Source organism: Megalobrama amblycephala, linkage group LG13, assembly GCF_018812025.1.
Source record: "Megalobrama amblycephala isolate DHTTF-2021 linkage group LG13, ASM1881202v1, whole genome shotgun sequence".
NCBI lineage: Eukaryota > Metazoa > Chordata > Actinopteri > Cypriniformes > Xenocyprididae > Megalobrama > Megalobrama amblycephala.
This window is the reverse complement of record NC_063056.1, coordinates 18,433,273-18,460,166: the sequence shown is the minus strand read 5'-3', so window position 1 is coordinate 18,460,166 and position 26,894 is coordinate 18,433,273. Positions and strand designations below refer to the sequence as shown.

General features: G+C 36.9%; 1 protein-coding gene across 3 annotated transcripts in view; it reads right to left on the bottom strand.

Moving 5' to 3' along the window:
- ephb6 (eph receptor B6) overlaps positions 1-21,629 on the bottom strand; it is a 68,630-nt gene extending 47,001 nt beyond the window's left edge. Inside the window, exon 1 of one of the 3 annotated variants that reach the window (XM_048153122.1) lies at positions 21,520-21,629. In XM_048153122.1, the coding sequence (XP_048009079.1) occupies positions 21,520-21,583 (64 nt within the window). In that variant the 5' untranslated portion in view covers positions 21,584-21,629. Of the gene's footprint in view, positions 1-3,894; positions 4,013-21,519 lie in introns of those variants that run through there. The other 2 variants (XM_048153123.1, XM_048153124.1) reach the window with 2 other exon arrangements.
- Between the last annotated feature and the right edge of the window lie 5,265 nt (positions 21,630-26,894).

Sequence of the window (26,894 nt, the reverse complement as noted above, 5' to 3'; positions counted from 1 at the left end):
GGCAAATGACAACTCTGGGGGGGGTGAATTTTTTTATAACTCATCCGTTTAAATTATATTAAGCCTTAAAGTTCGGCATAATTAAAGGCGCGGCCACTTGAGTGACAGATGGATTGCCGCTGCTGTCATCACTAGCCGTTTGTCTGCTGCCGTCACGTCACCACATCCTGCCTCTTTGCCCATTTTCTGTTATCCGGGAGTGATGAGCGGTGACACGCTGTCAAGATGGCAACGGCCGGCTTTAGGTTTCAAAAATGCTCTTCAGAAAGAGCAGTCTATGTTTTAGAGAGACAGAATCTTCAAACGAACAGTTTTCAGACTGAGAAATTAGGTGATGTGTAATGTATATTATGAGAAAATTAGAGGTTGTTTTTTTTTTTTTTTGGCCTTGGATGCCTGTAAACCTATTGTAGGAGACCTACAAAACAAAATTAGGAACCTTTAAAATAGCATAATAAGGGCACTGTCAGCAGGAAAATACAAGACTGTCACAAGGAATGCGTTGCTAAAATGTGCATGAAACTGGAATGCGTCTGTCAACATCTTATATGAAAAATGAGCCACAGGCTTAACTTATGTCAAAATTCTTAATACAGAAAAGGTTGATATGACCAGAATCCGGCATCTAAGCTGTCCTTTCCCATCATCTCATGCTTGCCCTGACATTCATCTAATAAACCGTTTATCACCGACAGAGAAAGAGAGTGAAAAGAGGAATAAAAGAAGCGAGTGAATTTTTATCTGGAATCAGTCGTACTGTTTACAAATGAATTATTTGTGAAATGTTTCATGTTTATTTAATACCACATATTTTTCCAGATGAGGGGCGGCTGAGCTCTGGCTCCTCTAGGGCAGCGTGAAATGGGTCAAACTCTCGTGTAAAGAACCTAAAGTCTCTTAAATTGAACAAACCAAACTGAGCAAACACAAAACAAGCGCAGTCATATAAAACAAACTCACAGAAGGCTTAAACCTCATACAAACACACACACAGCTGGCACATATACTGAGGATGAGAGTGTTTTTAATTCTGCCTCACCCCTCCCACCTCTATCCACCCTTAAAACCACGAAACTGATATTATTCTGTGGCTTACACTAAATCCACCCCTCCATCTCTCTCTCTCTAGCTTGTGCATAAACAGATTTTTTTTTAGATTATGTTCACAGATGGGGACCCCACAAATCTCTCTGCCAATCTATCATTTCCCTCTTGTCTGTCTCTCTCTATTTGGTTCTTATCCATCGCTTCTCTTCCTACTAAAGACAGTGATGCCTTGGAGCATGCAGGGCTGGGATTTGGGAGAGCTTTACCCAGTGAACATGAAAAGAGGGCACTTCTATAACAGTGTGTTTGGAAATGTTGTGCTTTAAAGGATTATGCATTCCTTGATGTTAAACATTAGTACCGGGACAGCGTGAAACGGAAGTTGCAATTGTCTTCTTCCATATTGTTTTTTTTTTAAATAATGATGTGTGTGAAGAATCATTTATAATAAATACTATAATATTCCATTAAAAAAAAACAAGAATCACTAATTCATGGTGCCTTTAAGAATAATCACTGTTATCAAAAAGGTTTTATATGAATTAAATATGCACATTATTTTGGATTCTTCTGCTTTTTGTAAGGTTTAAAAAAAGAATAAAAAAAAGTCTATATTTTTCCCAAATGCAATTTTCCTAAAAACAGCTGAAATTCATGCTGATTTAGCTTGTTTAGTTTTACTGACTCTTGACCACTTAGCGGATAATCAGCAGTTAGTAAATTGCTCTCAGGCATTTCATGCATCCTTTCAAACACATTTAATGAATGTTGCAGAACAATTTAATTATTTTAACTGACTAAGTTTGGTGTTTGTAATTAGTCAGTTGATTAGTGTCAAGTGAGAGGATACCCACAAGGAAACTTCCCCATTAGTGTAACAATTGTCATGATGTTGTTGATAAAGATCTTTAATCAGGGACAGTATGGGGAAAAATGATACTAAATGGAAAATAATGAAATGCAACTCTCTGTATAATTGTGCACAGTTAGAATAGCAAAATATACTTATATTTATTATTATTGTGAATAAAATGTATTAACAAAGAAAACAGTTTTTTACTCTGATAATACTGTTTTTCACAATTTTACTAAATTTACTAAATTTTTGAGACTTCTATCAAAAACATTAAAGGTGCCATAGAACTTCTTTTTAAAAGATGTAATATAAGTCTAAGGTGTCCCCTGAATGTGTCTGTGAAGTTTCAGCTCAAAATACACCATAGATTTTTTTAAATTCATTTTTTTAACTGCCTATTTTGGGGCATCATTAACTATGCACCGATATATAGGTTGCGGCCCCTTTAATTCTCGTGCTCCCCCTCCCCCCGGAGCTCGCGCTTGCCTTGAACAGCATAAACAAAGTTCACACAGCTAATATAACCCTCAAAATGGATCTTTACAAGATGTTCGTCATGCATGCTGCTTGCATACATCGGATCATGTGAGTATGGGATTTATTTGGATGTTTACATTTGATTCTGAATGAGTTTGAGGCTATGCTGCGTGGCTAGAGCTAACATTACACACTGTTGGAGAGATTTATAAAGAATGAAGTTGTGTTTATGAATTATACAGACTGCAAGTGTTTAAAAATGAAAATAGCGATGGCTCTCTTGTCTCCGTGAATACAGTAAGAAACGATGGTAACTTTAACCACATTTAATAGTACATTAGCAACATGCTAACGAAACATTTAGAAAGACAATTTACAAATATCACTAAAAATATCATGATATCATGGATCATGTCAGTTATTATTGCTCCATCTGCCATTTTTCGCTGTTGTTCTTGCTTGCTTACCTAGTCTGATGATTTGGTTGTGCACATCCAGACGTTAATACTGGCTGCCCTTGTGTAATGCCTTTTATAATGTTGGAAACATGGGCTGGCATATGCAAATATTTGGGGCGTACACCCCGACTGTTACGTAACAGTCAGTGTTATGTTGAGATTCGCCTGTTCTTCGGAGGTCTTTTAAACAAATGAGATTTATATAAGAAGGAGGAAACAATGGAGTTTGAGACTCACTGAATGTCATTTCCATGTACTGAACTCTTGTTATTCAACTATGCCAATATAAATTCAATATTTAATTCTAGGGCACCTTTAAAAACGTATGAACAGTACTTTTTCTTCTGTTGTTCATGTCAAAGGCCTTTTATTTTTTTTATTTTTTTTTATTCATCCGTCTCTGGTAATATGGCTTCTAATACAATATTTGACCCAGAGTTAATTCCAAATATGTTAAGATAGTAAGCTTCAACTGTTGTTTACAACTAGTCATGTTACTTAGTATTGTTGGCCAGATGCACTTCATGAATACATTTGAAAGTCAACACAAAATCGAGTTTTTAATGTTGTTCATATGTATATCTGCTGTTTTTAACGTGCTTTAAGACAAACCATGTGCAAATTCATAAGTCAACACCATTGCTGAGTATTTTCTCTTTAAAAAGTAACCAAAGACAATCTTAAACCTGCAGTTTGAAATCACTGCTGTTTCTGACATCACAAACTACCTTGTAACCAATCACGTCAATGTGCCGGCAGGCTTTAGCATATCATTAACTGACCACGCAAGGGAGTCTCAAAAGAAGGTTATCCCGGTATATTTTTCTGTTGATATGAAAAATCGGGTAGATTTAACAATATGACGGGTGTATGATGAATATTATGATGAACTATATGCCTTGATGTTCTGAGTTGTTCAAAGCGTTTTTAAGGAAACTGATTGTTAGAAGGCAGCTGTCTTGACTTATTAATGTAAACATGGTTTATGTAACATTAGCAACACATTATTAGTTGTTTGATAATGTAGTCAAGCAAAACGCTAATCATATTAATTACCGTTATGTGTCCGACGTTGTAAAAAGCGATACCATTGTGCAGCGTTTACCTCAGTAAGTCGACCAAATGGATCTCGTCTGGGCTCGTGCGAGTGAGTGGAGGCGGGGCTAATTATCATATTCATAGATCCGTGTAGCTATATTAAATGAGGAAAGTTACATTCAAGCTACTTTTTAGGCATTAAGATTTTTTTCACAGGATAAAACGTTTAAATATGTAATTTTGATGATCAAAGATGAGTTTTAAGGGATAAAATGATTGATTACAGGGGGAGTTTAATATTTGATTTTAAAATAATATTTAGGCCTACTTTGATCCTAAACAATAATTTCTGATGACCTTGCTGTATATTAGTATATTTTTTTCCTTTTCCAACACATTCAAGCACACAAAGTATTCAACAGTCTCTCCATAGGGAGTTCGTCCTTTTGACCTCATTATACACAGGATGATTTATAATAATTCTAATTCTCTTATATGTACCTTTATACATGTACCTAAGGCAAATACAATGTGTGTGGACTGTATTTTAACATATACTGTGGATTGTTATTTGGAAATTTACCTTGAAATACATCACCGTTTGTTAGTTTATGTGGGGAGTGAATGTGATTCTTTAATAGGCAAATTCAATATGATCCAACCAGTTATAAATATGTCACAACTGAAATCAGGATCCAATACAACTATGACTTCTAAAGGTACTTTTAAGGCTTTGTTTATATTATTAGCAGGTCTAAAAGTGCTAAAAGGATCTAAAAGTGTCTCCAGAAACTCCAAATTGTCATTTACAGATGGCCTCTCCATCTGTTAGCATGGAATGAAAGGAGGGATGATTCTGGGTCAGGGCTGTTACTGAATTCACAGGGCCGGAACAAAATTTTTATATGCCCAAGTGTAGGCTATACCACAGAGGTCCTAAAAATGCCCCCCTTTCCACAGGGTCTAACTGGCAATAGAAAAGTGAGTCTTGTCACTCTTCTTCACTGACAACATTTATTCTCCGATGGGTAGTTGACAAATAAACATGAGCTGTTTTACATCAAGAATTTAGGTTAAAATTCATTTATATGGATAGGGGAAAGAGTATGTTTTGAGTTATGTAAGTGGTCACCATTCATTTTAATCATATAGGCGGAGGGTGAACCAACTCTAGGGTAGATGCGATTCCTCCATAAAAACACATTTAAATAGAATGTCATTATAGTTAGTCTATGCGTCACCATCAGCCTTCTACACATCCCAGCATAAATGCTCTTGTTAATAAAGTGGTAATGTTCACAAACCACTATAATTTGAACAGGCAAGCATACTGTATGCATGATTTGGCATGGCAGCCGGTTCGAATAATAAGTAGCCTAACCGTTGCCTTAACTAATGCAGCAAAATATATGTTATCTTCAAATTCTGAATTAATTATATGTTGCTTAGAAAGCATACATAAAAGCACTCCCTTTATAATCACTAAGCTATCACTCGTCTTATTTCATCGCAATCTCACAAAGTTCTGCTAATCGATTAAGCTGACTGTACGATGAATATCTTATTTAGCCTACATAATATCTATACTTTTTTTTTTTCAACATTGAACTGTAACGAGAGGATTTGACTGTGAAGATCTCAGCACTGGACAAAAATGCATTTTGGCCAATGAGTTCAAGAAATCATCAAATATGTTTGTGATTGTAAATAGAAAAACCTATTTATATTAGTTTCGACACTTCTCTTAGCTTCTCACTAAGACACTTATTAGCTTCTTAAGAGCACAATCACCAAATCTATTTATGTTTATCAGTTTATGATGAGACTGAGTGCAGAATTCAGTTCAGAACACTGAACAAAACTCGCATTTCAGCAATCACTAATCTGAACGCCTCTGATTGGCCATTATAAGCTCAACAGAATCATGTGTGATTGGTTATAGTGCGCAATGCTGTAAAACGCATACAATTTATAACGCAACATGAGCATATCTATATTTAATGCCACAGTCGACACTTTTCATTTCATTTTCATTTTCACTTTATTACTAGATTTAGTTTAATTTAAGTCTAAGGACCCCGTTAATTTTTGACCCATGGCCGGGGGAAGGCTAAGCCTATGATTTTAATTGTTTCACCACTTTTAATCAACATTTTAAATTCACTAACTCATTTCAATGGTGCTGCAATGTGACAGTGGTGTAAAGTATTTGAGTAAATGTAATTAGTGCCTAAGGGGTTAGTTCACCCAAAAATGAAATTTCTGTCATTAATTACTAACCCTAATGTCATCACAAACCTGAAAGACCTTCATTCATCTTCGGAACATAAATTAAGATATTTTTGATGAAATCTGAGGGTTTCTGAACCACACATAGGCAGCAACATCATTGCACCTTTTGAGGTCCAGAAAGGTCTTTTTGCACACAAAAAGTATTCTCATCACTTCATAACATTAAGGTTGAACCACTGTAGTCACATGGACTACTTTAACGATGTCTTTAGTGTGGTCCTTTACGGACCTAGAAAATCGTGGTTAAAATGCTGTCCTGTAGGAGTCAGATACCTCTCAGATTTTATCAAAAATATCTTAATTTGTGTTCTGAAGATGAACAAAGGTCTTACGGGTGAGGAATGACATGACAGAATTTCTTTTCTTTTTTGGGGGGTGAACTAACCCTTTAATACTGTTTAATAGAATTTCGAGTGTGATTCCCACATGTATATGTGGATGTCAAGAAACTTTGCAGAGTGTGGCCTTTGGTCCTCTGAGCAGCATGAAAAACAAAACTTTTATTCCAATTCTTAATGGATTACATATAGCCTAGAATGCACACAAAGAGCCCTCTCTTTAAATTCACTACAAAGTTCAGTTCTCAGTTCAGTTCATCCCAGTTCATTGCAATCTAACTAACTTCCATTATAATCAATGAGGTTGTCTACACTGCACAATGAATCTTTTATTTACATTGTGTCTACACGTTGTTATAATGAGAGGATTCGCGAGCATGCAGAACTTGGCATTGCACAAAAACTGCTTTTTGAGCGATGAGTGGATTCTGAGTAACTTAAACACCTCTGATTGGCGACTGCATTCAAGAAATCAACAGATATGTATTGATTGGCTTTTGTCACTGTTGTAGAGGATAAGCAACATGCACAAACTAGGGATACTACAAACAGTCTTTATTGATGAATGCAGGAGCAACAACATTACACAAGACAATAACTGACAAAGGAATGAACGGAACAGGGAGTATATATGCAGGGGATAATAAGTAACTAAATAAGATACAGTTGATAATTATAAGTAACCACAGAAACAAACAGGGACATAATCAGAAACCAAGGATACTGAAACTAAACAAAGCAGAGAAACAGAAACTAAGGGAAACATAACAGAATATCAAAATAAGAGTCTATGAATGTGACAGCTACATTGCTCAACGCTGTAAAACATGTAAATAGAAACCTTTGACACTCTCCAGAACACAAACACAGGGTCGTTTGCCAAATGCGGATGCAGCCACATCCTCATTATCTCATATATGAAGCAACTACCTGCCAATGAACTCACATTCATGTAAAGTAGCTTGTTAACTAGTTTGGGTGAGTAAAGGCAAAACACACAAAATATAGTACCTTCATTGCCCTGTAGATGAAAGATATGGCAGAAACAAAACTTTTCGAAACTTTGAATCAATTGAGAATTTCGAAATGCTCGAAATGCCACATGCTGGTGACCCCTGCTGGTTCGAACATTGTAAATGCAGTGAAAACTTAGCCCAAACATGCATAAAACCTTTTACAAACAAATTACAAATGTTTTATTGAAGGTGTAATCTATTAAACACAATTAGCAAATCATCTAATACCATTAAATAAATATAGCGTCTTTATAATAGACATAGGCATTGGTTCATTGGTTCACAGAGATCATCGCCCCCTAGTGGCAAACCATTGAAATTTCAAGAAATTTTGAAATGGCTATGATGTAATGAAGCATATTTTACTAAAATCACATGACATTGGCAGTTTGACACTTAAATACAATGTACTTAAGTACAGTAAATAATTACATTTAATCAAGTACTTTACATCACTGATTTCTTCTAATTATATTTAGAAAAGATAATTTTTTTTTTCACACCATGCCAGATATGTTTTCATTTTGATTTAAACCAAATAATTATTCATTCGAATATGCTATTCAACACTGGGGATGGCTATATTTCCATATTTCTTGTAAAAATGCATGATGAAATATATTGAGGAAGAAAAAGAAAGTTGATTTCTTTCAACAGTGGCTTCAACAAGATTAAAGGATTAGTCCACTTTTAAACAAACTTTTCCTGATAATTTACTCACCCCCATGTCATCCAAGATGTTCATGTCTTTCTTTCTTCAGTCGAAAAGAAATTAAAGTTTTTGATTAAAGCATTCCAGGATTTTTTTTTCTTCCATATAGTGGACTTCAATGGGCACCAAACAGTTGAAGGTCAAAATTAGTTTCACTGCAGCTTCAAATTGTTCTACACGATCCCAGACGAGACATCTTACTGCCCTCCACAGGTCAAAGTTTGAACTAATTTTTATATGCAATATGCTAGTTCAAAAGTATATGACAATTAGTTCAAACCTTTACCTGTGGAGGGCAGTAATACGCTTAGCAGTGTCTACACTGCTGGAATTCAAATAGAGAAGAAGAAGAAGAAGAAGAGAGCTAGTTCAAGATGAGCATTTCTGGTTAAAATGTATAATTTTTTTTTTTTTTTTTTTTTTAGAAAATGAGTGATTTTTTCTCTAAATGAGACCATTATTTCTCGTCTGGGATCGTGTAGAACAATTTGAAGCTACAGTGAAACTAATTTTAACCTTCAACTGTTTGGTGCCCATTGAAGTCCACTATATGGAAGAAAAAAAAATCCTGGAATGCTTTAATCAAAAACTTTAATTTCTTTTCGACTGAAGAAAGAAAGACATGGACATCTTGGATGACATGGGGGTGAGTAAATTATAAGGAAAAGTTTATTTAAAAGTGGACTAATCCTTTAACTCTGCTTACGCTTTAGTCCGTTACTTACTAATCTGTGTTTAATCTCAGTTTAAAATGGTTTCATGCAGGGTTTTCCCCCGATTTGACTCGTTCTGAGTTCCCTAACTATAATTAAAAGTGTATGACCCAAACTCCTAAATAGATTCTCAGGTAGCCCCGTAACTCTGAGCATGGACATGTATGAAGTGCCGGGCTGCACTCAGTGGGTCCATTGTGATGCAGAGAGATGGGGCTGTTTGCACACTGATGGAAGCAAAAACTGCTGCGTGGGCCAAACCAAGTAAGTAAGTGCTAGAGTAATGCACTCCACTGGCATATCATTCTCATTCCTGTGTTGCACACACACACTGTCCCCTTCACTCTGTTTCTCTGTCCCCCTCTTTTTGTGTTTATTATTAAACAGGAAAGTGACAGAAGGGCCCTGTCAGAGTTTAAACACAGAGATACATTTAGTTACATTATTGATGTGAGAGAGAGGGAGAGAGAGACAATGTTTGTTTAAAAAGCTGAAGCACAGGAGCACTGAAAGAGAGACACGCAGCTAGAGACAGAAACATAGTGACAGACTGTGCGTGTGAGAGGGTTAAGAGATAAGTTGCAGTAATTTCTGACCTATAGGAGGAGACAAGGGGTGCGTTTCCCAAAAGCATCGTTAGCCGACTATGGTCACAAATTCTATTGGTAACGATGGAACTTGCAACCATAGTTGGCTTTGGGAAACACACACCAGGCTGGCTGTCATATGGAGAAGTTCTCACAATGGTTTTGTCTTAGTAACAAAAAGGTTTTGAGTCAAAATCTCAATTAATTTTTTTTTTCTTCTAGCAGTGGTTTGGTATGTTGGTTTTTGTTAATTCTGTCCTCCAAATTCTTAAAGGTGCCCTCGAATGAAAAATTTAATTTATCTTGGCATAGTTAAATAACAAGAGTTCAGTACATGGAAATGACATACAGTGAGTCTCAAACTCCATTGTTTCCTCCTTCTTATATAAATCTCATTTGTTTAAAAGACCTTCGAAGAACAGGCGAATCTCAACATAACACAGACTGTTACGTAACAGTCGGGGTGTACGCCCCCAATATTTGCATATGCCAGCCCACGTTTCCAACATTATAAAAGGCATTAGACAAGGGCAGCCAGTATTAACGTCTGGATGTGCACAACCAAATCATCAGACTAGGTAAGCAAGCAAGAACAATAGCGAAAAATGGCAGATGGAGCAATAATAACTGACATGATCCATGATTACATGATATTTTTAGTGATATTTGTAAACTGTCTTTCTAAATGTTTCGTTAGCATGTTGCTAATGTACTGTTAAATGTGGTTAAAGTTACCATCGTTTCTTACTGTATTCACGGAGACAAGAGCCGTCGCTATTTTCATTTTTAAACACTTGCAGTCTGTATAATTCATAAACACAACTTCATTCTTTATAAATCTCTCCAACAGAGTAGCATTACCTGTTAGCCACGGAGCACTATCAAACTCATTCAAAATCAGAAGTAAACAATATAACAGTATACAATACTCACATAATCCGACGCATGCATGCCGCATACATGACGAATACTTTGTAAAGATCCATTTTGAGGGTTATATTAGCTGTGTAAACTTTGTTAAGGCACTGTTCAAGGCAAGCACGAGCTCTGTGGGCGGAGAGCACGGGATTTAAAGGGGCCGCAGCATAAAATCGGCGTGTTTATAATGATGCCCCAAAATAGGCAGTTAAAAAAATTTATTAAAAAAAATCTATGGTGTATTTTGAGCTGAAACACCACAGACACATTCAGGGGACACCTTAGACTTATATTACATCTTTTAAAAACATAATCTAGGGCACCTTTAAATCTACTTATTTGCATTCATTTATACAAGAGCCATCTGTATAATTGGTTGAACTGTATCCCTAGGGCAAGTTGATATCTTATAAATTTGATGTTTGGGCAAGGTGTCACTTTTGTTTTATATGTTTGGATTTGATGCCGTTTATTTATTACAATTAACGTTGGCCAAAACATGATATTTTTCCTTATGCAACATTAATTTGAGGTGCCCGAATTTGCATTAGTAGTGGGGATTTTCACTCTTTCTGCAGGTAAAACCATTATGTCAGTAGGTGACTGTCTTTATGAGTGAGTCACTGAATCAAACACCCAACCCATTTGTTCAAATACACTGATTTTATTCAGGATTCTATTCTATTTTCGTTCTTCTAATGAAAATATTTCCAAAGTAACTGTCGATTTCTGACAAATATTAATTGGAGTAGACAGTCTTAGAGTATTAGAGTAACTTGAGTCTGTTGTTCAGCAGACATAATATATAAACAGTAGTTTGTCCTTTATTTTCATTGCCTGTCTGTGCTGTGTATTAAAATGTGAGTGTCTTGCATTAGCAGTGGTGTGTCTCTGTGAGTTGTTCACTTGAGTGCTCATACTTGCTCTCACTCTGGGATATGTGCTTGCTTATGAAAGGGTAATGCTTTCTGTCCTTTATAGGGTGAGAGTATGCATGTATTTGGCTTTCTTGGTTCTCAGAAGTGTTAACACACTGTGCCAGTTCACGCTTGATTAGTCAGTCTCACTCAAGACAACTCTCTACAATGTTAATCCTGCTGTAGTAGTGAAGTGTGAGTGTTTCATTCCAACACTTTTCTAGAATAGCCTCTCACACATATGCGCACATACGGCAAGAGTGTAGCTCACAGGTGTGATCAAATGCAAGCAAAATGTTTGTTAAATACACAGCAAAGGTTTCTTCAATTATGGGTCGTTTTAAGGGTTAATTTCACCTTCTTTTTGTTATATGAAGGTCACATGAAATGGTTAGTTCACCCAAAAATGAAAATTGTCATTATTTACTCACCCTCACCCATGTCATTCCATCCAAACCAATAGGACTTTTGTTTATCTTCGGAACACAAATGAAGATTTTTAAATAAAATCTGAGAGATTTCCAACAGAGCCAATGAGGATTGTTCTCGCGTGTCAACTACGGTTCCGCTTCTGATCAGTGTTTATGTGTAAATAAATGGCTAAATTCAATCTGTTCATCATATAAAAGCCATTGTGTCTCCTCAGAAAATTCGGACTAAATTGCTCAATTCATATGGATTAGTTTTACGATCTCTTTATGAACTTTTTGAAACGTCGAATTGTTCGTTGCTTGGAATGTCAATGGAGGGACAGAAATATGGTTAGGTAATCGATGACAGAATTTATATAATTACGTAATGCGGCGCCAGGCATGATGCAAGTGTTTTTGCTAGTTTCAGCCCAACACAGTTATCGTTTTCACATCCTGCTGCATGTTGTTTAAATATCAAATGCATTTACGCCCATTTGTGCACCCATTAGCGCGCTGGTCTGAAAACGATGTGTGTTCAGGGCAGGCGCATTGTTGGCGTGTTGCTATTTTGAGGCAATTGAAATAGACTGCGGCATTGACCAATTGAAACCTGGTCTAAAGTCAATGGCACAATATTTGTTTTCTTATTTAAAGAGCACGTTAGAAATATGTGCCTATATGCGGGTGCACAAAGCGAGTACACTCTGCTTATTACACACACAGGGACACAAATTCCAAATATTAAAAATAAAAGGATTACAATGTACCAGATTATTCTTGTGTGCATAGGGATAAAAATGCTATGGGGTAATCCGGCTTTTCCTGCAGATGGTCTGCTCTTGCCCTTTAACCTCACGCGTGAACAGATACATTTCCTCGCTAGAGAAGCATTCAGTATTTCCACTTGCAAATTCCGCCATGTAAATAGCGAATCCGCCATGGCGCGAGCGCAACTGGCTTTTAAAGGGAATGGGAGATGAGACTCTGAAACCCAAAACATACCCATTACTCAATAAGAGAATAGGGATAACCCTTTTAGACCATGTGCCGGGCACAGCAACCGTTTTTTCCCATCCTTGAACTAGCAAAAGTGGATTCGGACATGCCATAAGCGCACTTGTGCCGTGCACTTTAGACCATGCACTTAGATCAAAAAAAGGGGCCTTAATGTGTGAAGTGTGAAGAAAAAATAACAATCAAGGTAAAATATCACTTGGCACACAATAAAAATATTCTGTTTACATTTCCAATCAGACACATGAAATGGTTAGTTCACCCAAAAATGAAAATTGTCATTATTTACTCACCCTCACCCATGTCATTCCATCCAAACCAATAGGACTTTTGTTTATCTTCGGAACACAAATGAAGATTTTTTTTAATAAAATCTGAGAGATTTTCAACAGAGCCAATGAGGATTGTTCTCGCGTGTCAACTACGGTTCTGCTTCTGATCAATGTTTATGTGTAAATAAATGCCTAAATTCAATCTGTTCATCATATAAAAGCCATTGTGTCTCCTCAGAAAATTCGGAATTCGAAAATGTCCTCGCTAGAGAAGCATTCAGTTTTTCCACTTGCAAATTCCGCCATGTAAATAGCGAATCCGCCATGGCGCGAGCACAATCAGACTGTACATGACAAATTATGCAAAATGTATGAAAAAATTTGAACAACGCTGTTTGGACATTGTTGATATTTGAAATCAACCCAAGCAAACCCACCCCTCTCTTCATTGCTCCGCCTCCAAAACTTACCCTCCAATCCTACCCACCCTGCTCCGAGTCGGTCTCGAACCCCAGCCCAATTGCTGCTGGCATGTGAGACGAATGCACTATCAATGACACTAAGCACCTCATTCTCTAGCAGTCATCAGTGTGCAGTGGTTTAACTGCAAAACTCTCACTATCTGGCCACTGTTACACACGCAATGCGAGTGGATGTCTGTTTATCACAGCTGACGCGCAACAAAATGCTTCACGAAAAATAAAGCACAGTTGATGAATGAACAACATGAAAGCACAAAAAATGAACATACAGTACACAAGAGTAAATACAAAGTGTTCGTTGTTAGTTGCCAACAGCACAGCAGCTCCAGACAATCAAAACCCAGTGTACTCACATGAGAAGCAGGATCAAAGCAGACTCCGCGTCTGTTTTCAGGCCTTCCTACTTAGCTCTCTCCAGCGCTGGAAAGCTTTTCTAATATAAACGCGGGTCCTAAGCCAAGGCATAAACCTTCATTCCAGTGATATTCTTTTGAGCTCTTTTGTATTGTGTCCCATCTCTCGTTCTGCAGTTTTTTTTTTCTTATTTTCAAATTTCCCTCTATCTCGTTCTCTCTCCTCAACTGTCATATGCCCCCTAATGCTGATTGGTTAGACGTTTGTTATTGGTATCAGCCCAACTAACTTCCAAACAGTGTATTTAAAATACTACCAAGTCCCCCTTTAATTGTGTTAAAATGATCTCTTTATTGATCTTATTGTAAAGTGCCATTAAGGTTTGGAAATTTGTCATTTAAATTATTATTATTATTATTATTATTATAATAAAATGACACAATCCTCCTGTAATGCATGTCCACTGTTAGGTCTTATTGATAGGCAAATTAAATAAACTAGCATCTAAACGTCCACAAGTGGCAGTAGTTGAAGAAACACTTTGATACATACTCGCTTAATCTAAATGCATTCAAACACATTAACTTTTTTAAAACATACCAATTCCGAAAAATATGTTCAGCACCCTCATGAACCCAGATGGGCATGACTGTGCTAATGTGACATTGCATCCAAAGTTTTCCTTTGGTTGCAGTGTGTTTACATGCATATGTGTGTGTGTGTGTAACTTTGGCAGCTTCTCTTTAATTTGCTCCAGATGTCTATGTGTACAGACAGTCACCCCAGGACACACGCAGTCACTCCCTCATTACCACCAAACCACGGAGAGAGATGGCAAGAATGAGACAGGGATTAGCACAATTCCAGATTTAAGCTCACGCACGTCAGTGAATGTTATCAGAACTCCTCATTTTGGGTTTAGCTTGAATTGAAGCTTTTATATAGTCTGTCTCTCTCCACAAAACACTGCTTATGACTCACTAGCACGCTGGCAGCACCCTTCTTCTCCTATAGCCTGCAGCTCTGGACCTGGACGGCTCTCGTTTGGCCCTAGAGGCGCGCTGTATTTTTCTGCTTGATCTCATCAATGGCTTGACCTGTGCACACACACACACATCAATTCACCAGGCGAGCGTGAAGTGCTTTTTCTTTTTGCCTTTGTATCCTGCCTTTATTTAGCCACGTTAGTCGAGTTGAGCACAACACTTATTTCATGCGGTGTCCTAAAAATCATCCCTTGCAGCGATGGAGGCCGAATGTTGGAACATACAGTAATAAGCAGCTCGGGATGTTCTGCCATCTTTGCTCTTAGCGGGTTGACTTTTCCGCTCTTTTTTTCTGAAGTACAAAGGGCTTCTTACGTGATTGTTGTGCATCCAGCATGTTACTGCCATGGGGCAACCGTTTAAGACCTAAATTTTGCTGCATAGACTACATTGTAATGTTTTGCCAGGTACTCAAATATGGGCTTTATATGGAAACAACGAAATGAAGTGGTTTTAGAGTCGGATCAGGTAGAAATATCATGTTAAAGTAACAACTGCACACTATATTTTCAGGCTTTATTCAACAGTATAGCGAAAGAGAGACAGAAAATGATTGGGGAGAGAGAAGAACAGGACAGGGAAAGGACCACAAGGTCGCCTGAAATGCTGTTGCACCGTATGTTGAATTGCTGACCAGAAGACTATGGCTCCGATGACTTTATTTTTTGTTATTGCGACTTTATAATGTGAATTTGTACCTCTATATCTTACAATTGCAACTACAATCGGGATTTGTTTCTGATAATTGTGACTTTATCTCAAAACTGAGACTTTATATCTCACAATGTGATATTTTATATTTCACAATTGCTACTTTATTTCTTATAATTGTGACTATTTCATGACTGCAATTTTATCTCACAATGTTATTTTATATCAACTGCGACTTTATTTCTCATTATTGCAACTTCATATCTTACAATTGCAAATTTATTTATTAATTTCATTTCTTAATGTGTAATTCAATTAGTATTTCACGACTGCAATTTATAATTCCAAATGTGGTTTTATATCTCATAATTGCCTGTTTATATTTCACAATTGTTAGATATAAATTCATAATTTTTTATTCATGGTAATTGTGCCTTTTCACCCCACAAGTTCACAATTATGATCTTATTTTTTTTATTTTAACTTTATATCTCTGCATATGATGTTATCTCACCACTGCAACTTTATATCTCACAATGTGATTTTATATCGCAACTTTATTTTTCATTATAGCAACTTAATATCTCACAATTGCAACATTATTTCTTAATTGTGACATAATATTTCACAACTGCAATTTATATCTCACATTGAGATTTTATTTAATCTCATAATAGCGACTTTATATTTCACAATTGCAGCTTTATTCATATAATTATGACTTCATATTACACGATTGCAATTTATATCTGCAACTTTATTTCTCATAATTGTACTTTCATAATGTATCTCACAAATAGGGTTTTATGTCCCATAATTGGAACTGTATATCTCAAAATTTCAACTTAAAATGATCATTTGTTATTTGTTAAATTATTTTTTGACTTAAAGGGATAGTTCACCCGAAAATGAAAATTTGATGTTTATCTGCTTACCCCCAGCGCATCCAAGATATAGGTGACTTTGTTTCTTCAGTAGAACACAAATGATGATTTTTAACTGCAACCACTGCCGTCTGTCAGTGGTATAATGTCTCGCACTCATTGAAGTATATGCGCGAGACATCACTGCCGTTGTCAGAGCGCGATCAGACCTCACGAATCGAGTGATGAATGCAGTTGGAAATAGTGGTGTATTAGAGGTAAAAAATGATATAAATACTGTTCGGTGTCTCGCACAAACCGATCGTTTCGTGTCTTAAGACATCAATGTGTCGTCACGAGCCGCAGGGTTTAATTTGGATTTGTCTGTCGTGTTTTATTTACTCTTATAGTCCAAGTTCCCGCTGACTTGCATTATACCACTGACAGATGGCAGCGGTTGCAGTTAAAAATCATCATTTGTGTTCTACTGAAGAAACAAAGACACCTACATCTTGGATGCTCTGGGGGTAAGCAGATAAACATCAAATTTTCATTTTTGGGTGAACTATCCCTTTAAGCTGCTTTCCAACGAAATTACCTGGAGCGATTTGTCCCAGAAACTTTTTTCCCCCAGACCTGACGCTGTCTGCATTTCCATCGCGGTCTAAAGTACCACGAAGATTAGTCCAGTTCCCGCTAGATTTCGTCCTCCGCATATAAGCTTAATGAAGCCTAAACCTCATCGTTGGCCCATTGGTTGTATTTTTTAAACTCCATTGTTGATTCAAATAGCAAACAAGTCCCCACCCCCGAAAGTTCCTGAACTTTGAAAAAGTACTACCTCGTGAGCAGGGACTTTCTGAGGGGGAAATTTTCTTACAATGTAATTTTTTTTTTACATTATTTATATTTTATTCTATCTTACAGTATCTTTACACTACAGACTTGCAAATGAGAGTTCACTCACTGTATTTAAATATTTTAAAGGTATTTTTTTTCTTATTTTCCAGTAAAACAAATTAAAAACAAATTAATTCACCAATATATATATATATATATAGTGCTGTGGAAGTAACCGTGTGAGTGACCAAAGCTGGCTAGGGGAAGGGTTGATATTACAGCTGAAGATAGAGCAGAACGGGGTGGTGTAGTTTGGCCTGGGGCAACAGTTTGAGCTTGGATGGGTACAGATCTGAAAGCTCAGCTGCGTGACTCCATATACTGACAGCAGGATCACTCATGAGGAGATCACGTACACACACAACTATACTGTACACACACACATATATCCAACCTGAGAAGAACTGGACATGAAACAGAGCTACCAATGAGGGGGAAAAGCTCAGTGAAGCCCAAGCTGTGCTGCCTGAGGGACCTTTTCGTGGCACTGTGTGAGACATGACATGAAACTGTGCTTTTCTCCTCTCTTACTGCACCTCTCCATCCTCCTCACCTCCTTCACATCTCCCTCTTTTTACATGGGTGTGGGTGTAAAAGCTGCTTTTACCAGAATGTGAGGCTTTTAAACCATTCTGTTTCTCTCAGCGAGGAACACCCTGCTGTGTGCATTTACACTCAGCCCTGTCTGCACATACAATCTCCTTTTCAACACAACACCCCTGAAGAGTCAAGTGGAGGCTAATTACCACAAAAGGAGAGCACAGTCAGTTTTACAACCAGACCGCAGGGACTGACCTTATGGCACTGTCTTCAGTTCAAACTGACAAGATTGTGGCAGGGATAAACTCCCTCTTTCTGAGCTGAATTGTGTTTTGATAAAGTTTGGACTGCTCTATTCAGAATTTTGTTTTCAGTAAAAATACATAATTAATTTTGAAAATGCAAAACTAGCTACTTGGAGATATTAAAACTTGTTTTCAGAGAATATATTTTAAGTTTATTTTTCTTACCCCACTTCTTTCTTATTTTAATCATAAATTATCACATTTAGTTTAGTAAAGTTTCTGCTTACAACAACAAAAATGTTTGGTAAGCATATATATTCTCAAAAAATAAATATTTTCTCTTAAGAAAATATATTTTTTAAGGATATTTTACTTGAAAACAATTTTTTTTTTTCTTCTTTCAATTTACTGCTCAAAAGCTTGAGGTTGGTAACAAGTTTTTTTTTCTAAGTCTCTTATGTTCAACAAGGCTGCATAAATTTGATAAAAAAATACAGTAAAACGTAATGTGAAATATTATTACAATTTAAAATAACTTCTATTTTAATATATTTTAAAATATAATTTATTTCTGTGATGGCAAAGCTGAATTACCCTAGTATTTACTGTCACATGATCCTTCAGAAATCATTCTAATGTACTGATCTTGGTGCTCAAGAAAGATTTATTATTATCAATGTTGAAATAATTTGTGCTGCTAAATGTTTTTGTGGAAACAGTGATGCATTTTTTCAGGATTTTTTGATGAATTAAAAGTTCCAAGGAACCATTTAAAATTCTTTTGTAACCTTATAAATGTATTTACTTTTACTTTAATGCATCCTTGTGGAATAAAAGTATCAATTTCTTTCAAACAAACAAACAAAAATATATTTAAATGGTAGTGTAGGATCATTTGTTGCCAAGTAGAGATTATTTTTGCATTCAATAACTTTGAAAATTACATTTGAAATCATATGCATGACAGACTTCAGTCATATCAGCCTTCTAAAAGCTGTTATATTGTACAAGTCACCTTATGGGCGCCTTACAAAACCATCATTTTGAAATCGCATGACAGCTAAATACTACCCAATTTATTTTGGTAACCCCCGTTATCTGACACTTTTACAAACTAAATGAATCACTGCTGACTACAAACAGCCTTTCTACAATGGCATCAGTAACTGAAAACTCTGTGGTTTATGTTGCATTCACACCACTAGGTGTCAATATACGTATTGGCCAGTGCAACTAACAAAAAATACTTTAATTACAAAAGGCTAAATATAGTTAAGAGTGCTTGTGTCTGATGTGATCATTGTCACTAGAGACCTACAAACGTCTTCCGTAGATCTTGAAGTCTATGTGAATAGACAGGCAGCGTCTATGTGAATGGCTGTTGAGTTAATTAAAGGTGATGAAGGGTACAGGCCTTTGCTCTAGGAGGGCAGGTACAACTGCATTAGTTTAGAGTTATGGGCCTGAAGGAATGGCTGTGGACTAGTTAAAAGTGATGAAAGGTATAGCATTTTGCTATAGGACAGCAGGTAACAGGGTTTGCTGAATTAGTTTAGAGTTATGGCCTTGAGGGAACAACCTAGAATCATTAGAGGTATGAGTTTGTGTTATGGGACAGATGTGCAGCAGTGGTTAATATAATATTAGTGCAAAATGGGGGAAAGAGCACAAAACACTTGGACAGGCCCTTGTCTTAAGAACCAGCTGTTCTGTGTTATGGTCAACTAATTGTTTAGAAATTAAACATTTAATCTGTATACACACACACACACACACATTCGAACAACGAAGATATTTCTTATGGTCACCAAAGCTGCATTAATTTGATAAAAAAAAAATACATCATGAAATATTATTGCCATTTAAAATAACTGGTTTTCAATAAATTGTTTTGTATTTTAATATATTTCCATATGTAATTTATTCCTGTGATGGCAAAGCTGAATTTTCAGCATCAATACTTCAGTCTTCAGTGTCACATGATCTTTCAGAAATCATTCTAATATGCTGATTTGCTGCTCAAGAAACATTTCTCATCAGCGTTGAACATTATAAATATCTTTACTGTCACTTTGAACAATTTAATGGATCCTTGCTGAATAAAAGTGTTATTTATTTACTTACCTACCTACCATTTCTGGTACCTTATTTAATTGATTTTATCATTTATTATTATTTCTTTTCATTTTTGTCACTGCTTTTGTGGTGTACACTGATCCTTTGGTAAAAATAATGCCAATAAAGTACTCTGAAATTATAATTTAATTATTAACAACTGGTAACAGCGATTATGCAAGTAAAAATTTTATTTAATATGATAGAATCAACCTGACTACCTGTGTAGAATGGGTGAAAATAATAAAAATATTGTCCCGGGGCAATGCGATTTTAGCAATGTTCCTTGATTACACCAAAAAAAAAGTAATTTTTGATGGTCAGATCAGGTAGAAAAGTTCCTTTGACTTTTTACAATGCATATAGTCTCATATAGTCTTTCCTATTCATGCGCATAAACACGTATCATAATGTGAGCTGAAATGCAAAGCACAATAACGGATTCAGATTAGAAAAAAGAATGGTAGATACAAGCTTCTGTGACACAACATGTTCCTAGCAGACTCTGGCATTCCAAATACCTTACACACACACACACACACACACACACAAAATGAGTCACTGAGAGCTTTTTCACAAGAGCTCACTATGAGATGCCAACTTCATCAATCCATCTATTTAAACTGCTCATGTCTGCAACGCATTGACTGAAAACCCCATTTAGCCAATAGAAAAATGAGACAGAGAGAAAGAAAAAGTGCAGATGAAAAGACGCAGAGATGTACAGTGAAGTGAAGTGGGTGAGTGGGGTCTCTGTATTATCACAGTACTGAGGAGTCTATGGGGAGAAGGAGGGCCATTATAACAGCTATAATATCAGAAAAAAAGGGGCCGGAGAGTTGGGAAGGGGGGTCACATGGGTCAGAGAGAGACAAAGGTTACACAACAAATTATTCACCCCTCCGCTGGCTCTATTCTACACCCTTTTGTTAAGCATAAACGCAGCTTGGCAGGATCCACAGAAAGCTCTTCAATTCACAGTAACAACTCATAAACAGCCACTCATTATACAGTACAAGGGTCCGTTCAGATCTCCAGCCTCAGACTGTCACAAACACATGCACTACAGCCATCACATGTACAGATGTTAATGAGAGCGAACTGTTCTAACCACAAACAGACCTACAAACTCATTCAGAGACTCATTCACATGTTGACACACACTCTGAACCGGACCGGACAGTAAGAGCCTCCAAAACGCACACACACACATGGGGGGCTGAGAGCACCAGGGGGAGCAAAGGAAGTTTCATACCTTCTTCAGCTGAACTGTGCTGGACCACAAGAGAGACAGACAGAAAGATCCTCCACATTTCCATCAGAGCAACACACAAGAGAAGTCCAGAGAGGAAGAACACAGGAGAGGGAGACAGGAGGAGAGAGAGAGAGAGAGAGAAGGGAGGAGGAGTCTGTCTACTCGTTTTTATCTCAGATTAAAGAGAGGAGAGAAAGAGAGGGGGTGGGGGAGCAGGGAGGAGTATTTATGTATGATGATGATTATGACTGAGAAGTCATTGAGCAAAGAACAAGGAGAGAGAGAGATGAAGGGACCGGTAAACTGACTTTAGCTACTCAACGTGATGGAAAGCCTAAAACGAGTTCGGCTAGTTCGCAGAAAAAGTGTCTAGACACGCAGGAGACAGACGCTCTCACAGTCACATTTCGTGAAGGCTCTGGTTTGGCATGCTGATCGGGCACGGCAAGCCAGATTGGAAATATGCATCACTCAGTAAAAGAAGCTTGGAAACCTGCCTGTGTGTTTTCTTTTCTTCTCTTCTTTCAACTGCTTTTTTTCCCCCCTGAAAAAAAAATACATATTTTGAATACTTTCTTTTGACCTTGGTCATCTGTCATTTTCCAGACACACACACACATATATATATATATATATATATATATATATATATATATATATATATATATATACAAAGGTTCTTCAATATAGACATAGAGGCTGTTGTATTCCTGAAGACTAGTGTTGTGCAATTATCTCTTTGAAGACAGTGCCTTCTGGTGGACACATAGTAACTGCAGAGGACATCAGTGGTGCCCTACACCAGTGTTTCCCAACCCTGTTCCTGGAGGCACACCAACACTGCACATTTTGCATGTCTCTCTAATCAAACACACCTGATTCAAGTCATCAGCTCATTAGTAGAGACTCCAAGACAGGGATGGGCAACTTCAGTCCTGGAGGGCCACTGCCCAGCAGAGTTTAGCTCCAGCCCTAATCAAACACATCTGAACCAGCTAATCAAGGTCTTCAGGATTAGTAGAAAGCTATAGGCAAGTGAGTTTTTATCAGGGATGGAGATAAACTCTGCAGGACACTGGCCCTCCAGGACCGGAGTTGCCCATCCCTGCTTCAAGACCTGAAATGGGTGTGTCAGACAAAGGAGACACGCAAAATGTGCAGTGCTGGTGTGCCTCCAGGAACAGGGTTGGGAAACACTGTCCTATACACACCATCTATGGAAGCCCATTTCCACCACTTAAGAAAAAAAAAATCTTTGATAAATCATAATTATGGCATAAAAAGTCATAATTATGACATGCTAAGACATACTAAGTCAAATTACAAGTTATAAAAAGTAAAATCATGACATCATAATTATGATAAAGTAAATAATTAAGCTACTAAATCATAATGTTGATCGTTTACAGTCATAATTTTGACTTTTTAATGACAATTATGATTTATAAAAGCATCATTTTTTTAGTTATGTGGCAAAAATGGGGTTTCGTAACATCCTGTTATGAAATATACCATCATGAACAGCCGCCTCCCTTTCTGACAGTTATTCCGCTGTTCCTCTTCGCCCCCATCTTCTCTTTTATTATAATTTACCTGTACCTTACACATTTATATCTATTTTATTCCTCTATTTCAGTGGTCACCAACCTTTTTAAGCCCAAGATCCCTTACCTCGACCTTTTTGAAAGACAAGATCTACTTGATAGAAAAAGACACCCCACATTGTATTTTTTTTTTGTGGTCAATGTAGACTCTGATTTATTTATTTTTACAAGCAAATTGGCCGATTCTGATACTGGTTGCCGATATTTATTATTAATATTTTTATAATAAACAAAAATACATAGCCATTTCAAATTAGAGGGAACCACTGCTTTTTATTTACGCTAATAATTAGCTACTTTATTCGGAGGTAAGAGGAAAATAAAATGCCATTGCCATCGAAATATTCCTTAAGATTGATCTCCACTTAAGAGATGAATTCATAATCCCTCACCTCCAATTCAATATTTATATTTTCTTTCTATATTTCGAGCATCGTGAACAGTGAGCTGCTCTACCTGCTAAGCTACAGAATTTTCTCCTCTTCGTGTCCGTCTTCAGCGTCTCTGGCCTCTTGTTAATGGCCATTTACAGACTCAGACATAATGTGGGCTATTTACCTTTATCTGTCTGTCCTAGTAGCTCCAGAAAATAACACAAAAAATAAATACAAAAATACAGTACAAAGACTGGAGAAATGTAATGTATTTTTGTACTCATGTTTCTGTTATTTTCGCGAGCTACTGGAACAGTGATAAAGATCGACCAGTCGATCGCGATCGACGGGTTGGCGACCACTGCTCTATTTTATCCAGTTCCGTAGTCAGAATCGGGGTTAGCTTGAAGCTCGAGGTAAGCCTCGGGCGTGAGCTTGTCCTTCAAGGACAGAAAGCTACATTTGTTTACCATATTTCAAAGGACGGGATGAGCAGGTGAAGTGAAATGAAATATGACAACATGTCATACCGGAAGTGAACAATATAACACCAGTGAGAATAAAACCACATATTTAATTAATGTTTTTTAAACATCTGTCGTTGAAAGTCTAATTAAAGTGCATACTTAAAGGTGCACCAACTTTTGGCCCTGTAGCGGTTAAAAACTGTATGCATTCTGCGGAAGAACATTGTTTTAGTTGTGCTTCGGCTCTGCTAGGACTGTCAAAGATTAATCGCGATTAATCGCATCCAAAATAAAAGTTTGTGTTTACATAATATATGTGCGTGTACGAAAGAAAGTACTCAGGAGCTCAGTGAATTCAAGCGTGGTTCCGTGATAGGTTGTACCCATTCGTCCATTTGTGAAATTTCCTCACTACTAAATATTCCACGGTCACCTGTTAGTGGTATCATAACAAAGTGGGAGCAATTGCGAACAACAGCAACTCAGCCATGAAGTGGTAGGCCACGTAAAATCACAGAGCGGGGTCAACGCATGCTGAGGCACACAGTGTGCAGAAGTCGCCAACTTTGGAAATATGCATCACTCAGTAAATTAAGCTTGGAAACCTGCCTGTGTGTTTTCTTTTCTTCTCTTCTTTCAACTGCTTTTTTCCCCCTGGAAAAAAATACATATTTTGAATACTTTCTTTTGGCCTTGGTTATCTCTCATTTTCCAGACACACACATATATATATATATATATATATATACAAAGGTTCTTCAATATAGACATAGAGGCTGTTGTATTCCTGAAGACTAGTGTTGTGCAATTATCTCTTTGAAAACAGCGCCTTCTGGTGGACACATAGTGACTGCAGAGGACATCAGTGGTGCCCTGGGTGCCCTACACACCATCTATGGAAGCTCATTTCCACCGCTTAAGAAAAAAAGAAAAAAAAAAAAATCATAATTATGGCATAAAAAGGCATGCTAAGACATACTAAGTCAAATTACAAGTTATAAAAAGTAAAATTATGACATAATTATGATAAAAAATTAAGCTACTAAATCATAATGTTGACCGTTTACATTCATAATTTTGACTTTTTAATGACAATTATGATTTATAAAAGCATAGTTTTTTTAGTTATGTGGCAAAAATGGGCTTTCATAACAACCTGTTATGAAATATTCCATCATAAACAGCCACCTCCCTTTCTGACAGTTATTCCTCTGTTCCTCTTCACCCCCATCTTCTCTTTTATTATAATTTACCTGAGGTGTCCCCTGAATGTGTCTGTGAAGTTTCAGCTCAAAATACCCATAGATTTTTTTTAAATAATTTTTTAACTGCCTGTTTTGGGGCATCATTAACTATGCACTGATTCAGGTTGAGTTTCAATGGAGTTTGAAACTCAATGTATGTCTTTTCCATGTACTGAACTCTTGTTATTCAACTATGCCAAGATAAATTAAATTTTTGATTTTAGGGCACCTTTAAATATATACATGAATATGTGTGTATTTATATATACATAATAATTATACACCGTACACACACATATATCATGTAGCATACGCACAAACTTTTATTTTGGATGAGATTAATCGCGATTAATCTTTTGACAGCTCTAATTTAAATATATCTTGAGTTTCTTCTTTAAAGAAATAATAACATGGGGTTGAAAAGTAATAACACTACAATAGGCTACAAATGTTTTTGTGAATTTAAAAAAAAAATAGGGGGGGGGGGGGCGTGCAGTATTGATTCGGAGAGGAGGGGGGCCTTGGCATAAAAAAGGTTGGGAACCAAAGTTTTGAGGGAAACTGCGTACACACGTCATTCGCACGTGCGCGTCTCATTTCTGTAAATAGAGAAAAGTTGCTCCTTCCTTCAGTTATTTTTTGCAAACATACTTTAATACAGTAACTTAAACACATAAGCTCAAGTCAACCTGCCATACCAAACAAGACCACAGGAAGATACTAAAGGACTGAATTTAAATACGCGGATCCATTCAAAATTATTTTACACATATAACACCACTCATCCTCTCAAACTTCTCCAAAACACGCTTGTTCGACGAGCATCCGTTATAAAACACTCCCAGTACATTAATTTTGACAACTACGGTTGAAATACGATGTTATAGCGATCAGTGAGTCGAGAGCGCACGTGCGGTTTGTTTGCGCATAATAATAACGGACTCGCGCATGCCTTATGAACGACTCCTGTATGTCACTGTAATCGCCCTTACATTCTTTGCAATCGTCATCCATCAAAACCTTTTTAGCGACTCTGGTTTTCATTTCCAACTGAGAGAGTTTGCGTTTTGAGCCACCATTCAGTCAGTATTTCACCGCAGCACGATGAGAAACGGCCCGGGCTGAACCGAAACAATAACAGAAAACGTATGAGAGAGGTGGTGCCTTGTTTTAAATGTATTTTTAATTCATCGTTTTTTTTTTTTTTAATGTAATGTATTAATAATTAATTAATTATATTAATATATTTAAATTATTTTTAAGTTACACTATATTAACAAAAGTATTGGGACACCCCCCCAAATCCATGAATTCAGGTGTTCCAGTCACTTCCGTGGCCACAGGTGTATAAAATCAAGCACCTAGGAATGCAGACTACTTCTAGCTACTGGAACAGTGATAAAGATCGACCAGTCGATCGCGATCGACGGGTTGGCGACATAGTTGGCGACATAGTTGGCGACCACTGCTCTATTTTATCCAGTTCCGTAGTCAGAATCGGGGTTAGCTTGAAGCTCGAGGTAAGCCTCGGGCGTGAGCTTGTCCTTCAAGGACAGAAAGCTACATTTGTTTACCATATTTCAAAGGACGGGATGAGCAGGTGAAGTGAAATGAAATATGACAACATGTCATACCGGAAGTGAACAATATAACACCAGTGAGAATAAAACCACATATTTAATTAAT